Consider the following 9,982-nt stretch of genomic DNA (forward strand, 5'->3'; position numbering starts at 1 on the left):
TCTGACAAATGAGAATTTGGCTTTTTTGGGTCAGGTTTCCAAGTTTCCTAAAAACTTCTTTTTATTCTTCCCAGTCTCCCCCCCACCCCCCAGGGTAACAAAGAGAGATTTTATTTAAGAAGAATACAGAGAAAGTTTAGAGCACTTCCCCAGAGAGTTGGCAGTGGGTCCCTCTCATGAAGGGAAAATGTGAGAGAGACCCATTCTTCCCAGTCTTGAGGGAAGTTGTGACTTAAAAAAAAAAATAAGAAAATGCTGGCAGTGATCTACGATCATGCCACTGCACTCCATCTTGGATAACAGAGTGAGACCCCATCTCTTAAAAATTTTTTTCTTTACTATATCACGTCAGGAGTGTGCAAAATTTGACATGTGCTCAACTTATCATCTTTACCCAGAAGAATGACTACCATTCTCGATACAAGAAAGCAAGGTGTCAGAAGGTACAGTTTTTGTACACATTTCTCCCCATGAAATGAAAACAACAGGAGGGATTTCTAGCAAGACGGCCTAACAAAACCATGGCCATTAGCAGATACTAGCCCTCATTGCTGTTGTTGTTGTTGTTGTTGAATGAGACCCCCACAGAGGAGGAGGTGATCAAAACTGTGTTTACAGTGGACAGGTGGACTCCGGAGCCCTGGCACAGACACACGTCAGCACAGGGGCACGTTGCCCGCGCAGCCCTCACACCGCCTATGCAGTCGTGGTGGGATGTAGACTTCCAGAGTCTTTGGAAATACCAGCACATGTGATTGTGGCTGGCAGTCCCGAGACCTCAGCCTGCAGGAGCTGAGCGGCAGCTGATTCCCAGGTGGCTCAGCTAGCCCATGAGCTGCGTCTCCCGCCTGGTTGGTAAAGCCACTTGGATTAATTTCTGGGGAATGTAGTTTAGGTGCTTAAAAAGCAACAACAACAACAAAAGCAATCCTCTTCTTGGCAGAAAAACCCTACTTAAGTCAGAAAGAATTAAAACATTTATTGGGCATAAATATATTACATATACACTACAGATACAGTTAGGTATTACATATAGCATAGTATTTGCAAAATCTATACATTAAAATTGATATGGCAGCTTTAATACAATGTATATGAAATAGTCTAAAATTTACAATACAGGAAAACATATGATTATTTCTTTTTTTCTCCTAAAGTTGAAAAGCTTGGAATGTATGTCCAACAGTGAGGTAAAGACATTTTTGTCTTTCATTTTAAAGGATTGTGCAAGGACAACATTCAAACACATTCGATTAGGGCACTTCTCAATTTTGACATGAATACTGAATCACTGTAGCCAACAAAACAAGGTTAGAAAAATGCCAACGTTTCAAGTTGATAAGAACAAGGCAGATAATATGAAAAAAAAATCTTCTAAAAAAGTTTTCTTTTTAAACAATTTCTTTGAGGACAAAGGGCAGTTTGCTCCAGGTGCCTGGACTTTCTCCTGTCAGGGCTGAGTCTGACACACAGAGAAGAGTCAGGGCACCAAGCTGCTCACTCTCTGCAGCTGTCCGCGCACAGCCAGTGGCAAAGGGATCAGGCTAATGTAACACTTTATTTTACTGTTCATGTGTAATGGCAATGACCATAGCTATATGCCAAAGTCACACAGACACACTGAGATAGAAAACAGTCCACAGAAAGTAACAATTTTCTGACTGAAGGGCTATAAATGAAACCAAGTAACAGAGAGCAATAAAATAAAGTGCCGCTGTGTGTGTCTTAGACACTTCAGCTTTCTGGTGGCAAAGCAGACAGTATGAAAGTCTAAAAAAGATCCAACACTCATAACAATTTTGACTTAGAGTACTATTCATTTTTAAAAATCGAACCAATTCCGAGAATTTCTTTATAGCAGCAGTTCTGAAGTGTTTTTTTTTTTTTTTTAAAAAAAGACTCCCCCCTGCCCTCGAAGAGGGTTTTGTACTTAGATGAATTTTCATTGCTTAAAAAAATACCTTCTCCCCAAAACACCTGCATGGAATCATCTCAGAAAATGCAGATGCAACATCACGGTGGGCGTATCACACATTTAAATAGAGGGATGACTTGTGGAAGGCCAGAACTTTGGCAAAAATATATTTCCTTGATGTCATCAGTTTGCAAGGCTAATTAAGCTACTTACTATAGTCAATAATAAAATACAAAACTCTCTAGTACTTACTACACCAATATAGGCACACAGAATAATTCATTGATCTTAGCACTTTCTTTCAGGAGATGATTATGGTTTTGGGTACATGTAAACGTTTCAATCATGGATAATGCTTTTTTTCTTTTTTTGGCATTTAATGCACTAGATGCTCTTATCTTTTAAAAACACAAGAAAATGTCAGAAGATTAATAATACTACAGATGTTGCCAAGGAACAAGACTGACCTAAAATTACAAAAGTATAAAACATACACACAAAAAATAACATGCTATAAGGGAAAATTAGTACATTAAGTACATTTAAAAAATTTTACAATAAATAAAGATTGCACTGTAATTGGCATTTAAAGTACTGTATGCAGAATATAGTATAAATAAACCAGAAACAAAATAATGTTGGTTTCCCCATGACTTTGGTATGGGAATATCATAAGCTAGTACAGGATGCTGCATCTCAGCCAACACAGACCAAGCACAAAGTAGCTATGATTGAGAAAAACCAGGAGCAAAAATATACAAAAACAGAAGCGGGGGATACACTGTGTCTGTTGCACCCTTTTGGAATATATTTGCACCTCCAACTCTTCTATGTCCCTGAGGTACTCAAGCGTTATGGACTTCATAAAAATCATCCAATGACTTTGGGTTAAAATTGATTATCTCATGACTCACAATAAACATGCAAGAGTAACACTTTGCACTCCAATAGCACCTGTTGATCAAAGATCTCAAAGCACTTACAAACATTAGAATCCCCATTTTAATTTTATTTTATTTTTCATGCATGGGAAAACTGAGGCACAGAGAGGTAAAGTGACGTGTTCAGGTCACGCAGCAAGTCAGCGACAGATCCAGGGAGAGAATCTAGGCTCCTTGACCCCCAAACACCCTGTGCTTACCGCCAAATACCATCCCCTCTCCAACTGTGGCCAGGCAAACCTACAGAAATAGGAACTACAAGATGACTCTTTAGGGTTTTACCAATTTCCATCTGCTGTTACATCAGTATTATGGGCACTGAATTAAGGTATTGAAATTCCATCTCTTCATTGATACCTCCAAGAACAGCCGAAAGGCAAATCTGTCAAAAATAATGAGCTGACACCTAAGAAGATTGCTCACAATTAGTGTAAATCACGGACAGTGGGCAGAGGCACTAAACTGTCACCAGTTCTTGTCATATTGTTCTGGTCAAACATAACAGAATATAATAACTCTAGTGATTAGATTAGAAATAGTTATATACAAAGAGAAACAAGTTAAAGCAGCTTTTAAAATAGCTGGACAAGGAACAACTAACTATTGCACAATGCCCTCTTAAAGTTACTGCTGTGGATTGATGTGGTAAAATCTACAATGCTCCATAATTTATAGGTGCATTTTGGTGACTTGATTTCTTATACAGGCAGCTCATTAGTGTTAAAATCATAAGAAATACAGAGTATTAAAACATTTGAGATTGAAGTACAGATTTTGATTTAAATGAGCTAAACACAGCCAACTAACTGAGTAACAAAATGGTTGTTGAGGGCGATCTTATCCGAGTAGGCCCACCCCTGCGTGACGCTGCTGTGTGCTAATGCTCTGGGGCCGAGACCCTTGCCCTGCAACTCCACACACTGTGATTCATGTTTGCAGATACAGATGATCAACATGTAACAAGTGACTGGAGATATAAATTACTAAACTGTAACATAAAAAAAAAATTGAAGGCTTGCAAAAGACATCAGTGGAAACAGAATACAGGCAAATATGAAAATTTAAGAGAAACATAAGAGAGCTAGCTTTTGGTATCTGGTTTGCTTTTCTCCTCTTTTTTTTTTTTTGTTTAAATCCAGTTTAACCTCTTTCTAGTTTTGCATTTCAGAAAAGTGCACCCAAACACTGACATTTATTTTCCTAGCTACATCTGCAAAACAAGAGTATATAAATCAAAGAACAAAAAGGCTTAAAAAGGGAGTATCTGAATAAATGTGTGTATTAAAACGTGTAGCATTAATTAAATTCATACCTCTAGTTTTGTTGGGTTTACTTCATTAAGAAGTACTGTAATATAAAGGCAAATACAATGGATAAAGTTGCAAAGCCAAGCACAATGAGGGCTGCAAACTGTTCATCAGTAGGCATCATGCTCTTCATTTTGGGGTCATCTAAGCTCCCCATGTCCCCTGTAAGCATGACCTCACTTGGCTGCAGCACGAAAGCTGTGGAGGGGCTGAAAGCTCCACTGAGCTCCTGAGAGGTGTCTAGACAGCGGCGACACGCGCACACACGGAACCGATACTCGGTGCTGGTCTGCAGGCCGGAGATGTGGAAGGCGGCTTCTTCTCCCTTGTATACCTTCAAGAGAAGGAAAGCCCGGGTTAATTAAATCATGCAGCAAAGTGGCTGCCTGTAACATCGGGGGCCTGTGATGTTAGTCACTACATTAGTCACTACATTAGCTTCATAACAATGCAAACTATTATATAAAAAGTATTTCTTGCAATCCATACTTCATCCATAAAAAAGGTATCCCGACATCTTTGAATAAAATAAAACATAAAATCCAATGACTCTGACTTTGACAGAAGGAGATAAAGCACTGACTGGAAATGCAGTTGACATTTTAGGTAATAAAGATCCATCTTGCTAAATTTTAATAATTTAGGCTACAAACCAGAAGATACCTTAAAAAAAGAGCTTTATGCTTTTGCCCCCCCTCAACAATCTAACATTTTAAAATGGAAATAACTAAATTAATTAATTAAGGATACAATAAAAGAAAAAAGAAAGGATACAATAAAATGCAAAGTTTTCATAAAAGAGTAGATTTGAAATCTTTCCTAACACAAAGAAATGATAAATACTGGATGTGATTTTAATTAATTCACATTGTATGCCTGTATCAAAACATCACATGTACTCTATAAATATATGCAATTATAAATGTGGCCATAATAATTAAAAATAAAAAATTTCTTTGGAAAGGCAAAGTTTTCAGCTGGCTATTTTTTGACAACATTATACACAATGTCAGTGCAGACCCTCAAGACACCTCACCGTCACCCAGTGTTGCCCGTTCTAGAAGTTCACAGAAATGGAATCATGCCGCATGCTCTACTCCCTGCACCCGCAAGACCCATCCAGGTCCCTGAGTCACTGCTACTGACCACTGCAGGACTATACCTCAATTTATCCATTTTCTTTTTGACGAATATGTAGATTATTTTCAATTTGGATGTTTTGTACAGTAAGAATGCTATGAAGCTTTTTATTCAAATGTTTGGGGACTTAAGTTTTTATTTCTCATGGGCAAATGCCAAGGAGTACAAGGGCTGGGTCACAGCTCTATTCACCGTCAGGAGAAACAGTTTTCCCCAGAGACTGTATCACCTTGCACTTCCACACGTGGGGCAGGAGCGGCCACGCTGCTCCACACCCTCAGGAGGCGCTACCTGTCTCGTGCACATCACCTGTTCAGGTGGGTCTGAGAAGTGTTCTCCACCATATTTCCCTGATGCCTAATGATGTTATAAATACCTTCATGTGCTTATTGGTCATTTATATACCTTCTTTTGTGAAGAGTATGTACAAATTTTTGCCTACTCTTAATTAAATTCATTCATTTGTAGGGGCTCTATATAAAATCTGGACCTAAGTTCTGTGACAGATACATGTATTGCAAATATTTCTACCAGTTTGGTGGCTTTGCCTAATTGTTTTCTTGAGGAATTTTTTTGATGCAGCCCAATGTATCACAACTTCATAATTAAAGAATTTAGTGGTCTGTCTTGAGTGTTTCATCTCTACATCGGCCTTGTTTCATTAAGGATCTGGGATGTTTTCTCCCTCTGGGTTAACCCTGATACAATCAAGAGGCTTACTATTACATGGTCTTGAAAACTTCCACACTGGTCTTCAGCATCATGACACTTGAGTTGACTGAAGCTAGCAGGAGGCCTCAAAGGTTCTTCTAACAAAGTGATACTGACTCTCAAAAAACTTAGAGGAAATAGTGATCAGATTAAAATTACATAAAAAATCTGTGGTTTACATGAAAGTCAATGAATATACGTAGGGAAAATATAGCTGAAACTAAGCTAAGTCAATAAGAGATTTGGCTGAAGAATAATTAAAAAGAAAATAAAATTAACTGAGTCATTTCTAGCTGAGCAGCACAGTGTTAGTAGCTGTGAAGTACACAGAATGCGCCTGGCGCACAGTGAGAGGTAGCTGCTGTTACTGCTATCTACAACTTAAAAATGACCTACCAACAGGCTTCCTCAATACAGCAGTCAATTTTGTCAAGTATCTTTTCCGTATCTTACTAATTATATGGTCTTTGTCCTTCATTTTGTTAATAAGTATCATATTTGTTGATTCACATACTTTGAACCATCCTCATAAACCCGGGATAAATGCCACTTGATCACCCTGGATGATCCTTTTATGTGCTGACAAATTGGGTTTGCTGGTATTATGGTGAGGATTTCTGCATGTGTGTCATATCAAGGATATTGGCCTATAATGTTCTGTTCTTGTCTCCCTTTAGTATCAAGGTAATGCTGGCCTCACAAAAGGAGTTTTCCCTCCTCTTTGATTTTTGGAAGAGTTTGAAAAGGACTGGTACAGGGGCCATTACAGAAGTTTTGAGTTACACAGAAATCCACATGCTAAGTTGCCCATGGGCTGAAATGAAGCCCTCTCAGCAACACTGAGAAGCTGAGAAAGCTGAAACTTGCACAGGTGAATCAGCAAGCACTCTGTCGACTCTGTTTCTTGGAATTGAAATAATGGAACATAACACACTGTAAGTGACTTATGTGTTAGTTCTTTAAATGACTGGTAGAATTTAGCCAGAAAGTCATCAGATTCTAGAGTTGTCCTCCACAGAAGAGCTTTTATCACTGAGTTAATCTCCCTACTCATTGGTCTGGTTAGATTTTCTATTCCAGTCTTGATAGCTTGTATCTAGGAATTTATCAATTTCTTTTAGGTTATCCAATATGTATATCTGGCGTATAATTGTTCGTAATAGTTTCTAATGATCCTTTCTATTACCCTGGTATGAACTATAATCTCTCATTTCTGATTCTAGCTAAAGTTTTAAAAAAAAAATATGAACTATAATCTCTCATTTCTGATTCTAGCTAAAGTTTAAAAAAAAAAAAACAACTTAGCTTCAAAGTTGACATTTTGTAGTTTTTCTAGTCAAAGTTTATTTCTGCTCTCATCTTCATTATTTCCTTCTTTCTGCCATATTCCGGCTTAGTTTGTTCTTTTCTAGTTTCCTGAGTATAACCTTAGGTTGACTGAGATTATTCTTTTTAGATGTGTTTATTGTTATAAACTTAGATCTCAGTTTTAGAATTGCTTTTTGTTGCATCCTATACATTTTAGTATGCTGTGTTTGTTTTCATTTGTTTCAAAAATATTTACTTTCCCTTTTATTTCTTTATTGATCCATTAGTTGTTCAGGAACATGTTACTTAATTTCCATATATTTATGACTTTTCCAAAATTCCTCCTGGTACGGATTTCTGTAATTGTTTTGTAACATTGTGGTCAGAACAGATATAATTTCAATCTTGAATTTGCGGAGACTGGTTTTGTGTTCTAACATGTGACCTCTCCTGAAGAACACTCCGTGTGCACCTGGGAAGAATGTGTGTTCTTCTGTCGTTGAGTAGAAAGTCTGGTAGGTGTACTTGTCTGAATTTCAGTCAAGTCCAATGTTTCTGCCTTCATTTTATGTTTGGATGATTTGCCCATTATTTACAGTGGGGGATGAAAGTTTTCCACTACGATTGTGCTGCCATCTACCTTTTCCTTTAGATCCTTTACTATTCGTTCTAGACAGCTAGGTGCTCCAGTGTTGGGTGAATATGTATAATTGTCATATACTCTTGACTCACTGTTTCTCTTAGTGTTATATAATGCCGTTCTGTCTCTTTTTAGTTTGTGACTTAGTTTGTGCTGTCTGATAGAAGTAAAGCTATCCTTGTTCTCCTTTGGTTTCTATTTGTGTGAATATCCTTTTCCATCCCTTTACTTTCATTCTTTGTGTGTCCTTAAAAGTGATGTGACTCCTGGAGACAGCATATAGGAGGGTCTTGTTTTCTTTCTTTTAAATCCATTCAGTCACATTGTGTCTTCTAACTGGAAAATTTATCTAAATAATTATGTCCATTAATACAAATACCTTAGAAACCAAAAAGTATTTCAAACAAACTCAACCTTGTCTGAAATACTCACCAGCTAGCTATTCTGAGTAACTAGGCTCTACAAATGTCTTTACATATATCCCAAACCTGGTGTGTAAACTTCCACCAAGAAGCAAGTGCACAGGACACACATTTGGTGTGGGGCAAGCTGAAAGACAACAAATGCATCTTATAGTCTAGAAAGAGGACCAGACTTCCAATGCTTGTTTGATATTTAGCCTTTTTAAGATTTTCCTCCTTCAATTTTCAAACTTTACAAGTAGATTTCAATTGTCTTATTTATTGTACTTTTGTTTGGTGACTAAGCTCCAAAAGCCCAATTTTGTTTCTTTCTTACATTTTTCCAGATATTATTTCTCCATAAATTACTTCTTAATATCTGGGAGAACTCAGGAAAACAATGGTGTATTTTTACTTTTCTTAGACATAGGGTGCTGTTCTGTCTCCCAGACTGGAGCACAATTACATGATCACAGCTCACTGTAACCTCAAAATGCTAGGTTTAAGTGATTCTCTTGCCTCAGCCTCCCAAAGTACTAAGATTATAGGTGAAACCACTGTACCCCACCCCATTTTTCTTTCCTTTAAAGAGATCTTTTAAATTGTGAATTTTCTTTACTTTGCCAATTTAGATTTCTTGAATCTAAAACACTCAAGTTTGAATTTTCTAGAAGGGATAAGTCTTTCTTTGGAGCCTGTTCACAAAGGAAATGTGTGTAACCCCTGGGACCAGTACACCAGCTTCATCAAGGTTCCACCTGCCATCTGAGCCTTGGTTTTCCTCCCTATAATGTCATAGGTATACAATTTATTCTGATATTCTACAATGGTGATAGGTTAGTGATGGGATATTTATCAGGTTAGAGAAAAGCTGCTACCGAGGCCCTAGCCGCATGGTTTCAGATCAATTTCCCTCATTGATTATTTTAGAGGTGACACCTCTTGAAATATTTGTTTATACTTATCAAAGGGTGAGAGAGGACAGTGTTAGACAGGATAGTGTTAGTCCTTTTGTTCCTCCATGGAACCCTGAGAAGTGTGTCTGCTGTGACTGGGCCAGTGGGAGATCCTGGCAGAGTCTTCTCAAGCACAGGAACTGGACTCAAGATCTAGGGTCTAGATCCTTGGTCTAGGTTTGTGAGCTCAGCAAGTGACAGCTCAGAGCCTGAGTTTCCTGTCTCTGACATGGAGACAGTAACAGTACATCATAAGTAACACTTCTCCAAGGGGGACTGAGAATTAATCAAGGAAATGTATGTGAAGAATGCTTTATGAAAGAAATATGCTGGAAAATAGTCTACTTTATTGAATTTAATCTTCCTAGCTTCACTGCTAGGTAAATGACATTCCATTTTAGAGATAAAGAAACCAATGCTCAGAGAGGCTTTTCATTTCTCAAAAGTCTCTTAGCAAATAAGGTGAGGAGTGGACCCCAGATGAGACCTCACTTCTAACTCAAACTCCAATGCTCACCACATGAATTGCCCTAGGTCTGAGGGCACCACTCCCACCTCCCCATCCCGGCCTCATCTGAAGCCTGGAGGCCGACTCTGGGTCCCGGTCTCCATCCTGGCCTCATCTGGGGATTGCAGGGTGACTCTGGGTCCTGCTCCCCATCT

General features: G+C 38.2%; 1 protein-coding gene across 2 annotated transcripts in view; it reads right to left on the reverse strand.

The window, feature by feature from the left end:
* Positions 1-954: 954 nt before the first annotated feature.
* FNDC3B (fibronectin type III domain containing 3B) overlaps positions 955-9,982 on the reverse strand; it is a 371,182-nt gene continuing 362,154 nt past the window's right edge. For both annotated transcript variants that reach the window (XM_023515748.1, XM_003794293.3), the window contains exon 26: positions 955-4,497. In XM_023515748.1, coding sequence (XP_023371516.1) covers positions 4,186-4,497 — 312 coding nt within the window. In that variant the 3' untranslated portion in view covers positions 955-4,185. The remainder of the gene's footprint in view (positions 4,498-9,982) is intronic.

Source organism: Otolemur garnettii, unplaced genomic scaffold (genome assembly GCF_000181295.1).
Source record: "Otolemur garnettii isolate 467f Iridium unplaced genomic scaffold, OtoGar3 scaffold00078, whole genome shotgun sequence".
NCBI classification, from domain to species: Eukaryota; Metazoa; Chordata; class Mammalia; order Primates; family Galagidae; genus Otolemur; species Otolemur garnettii.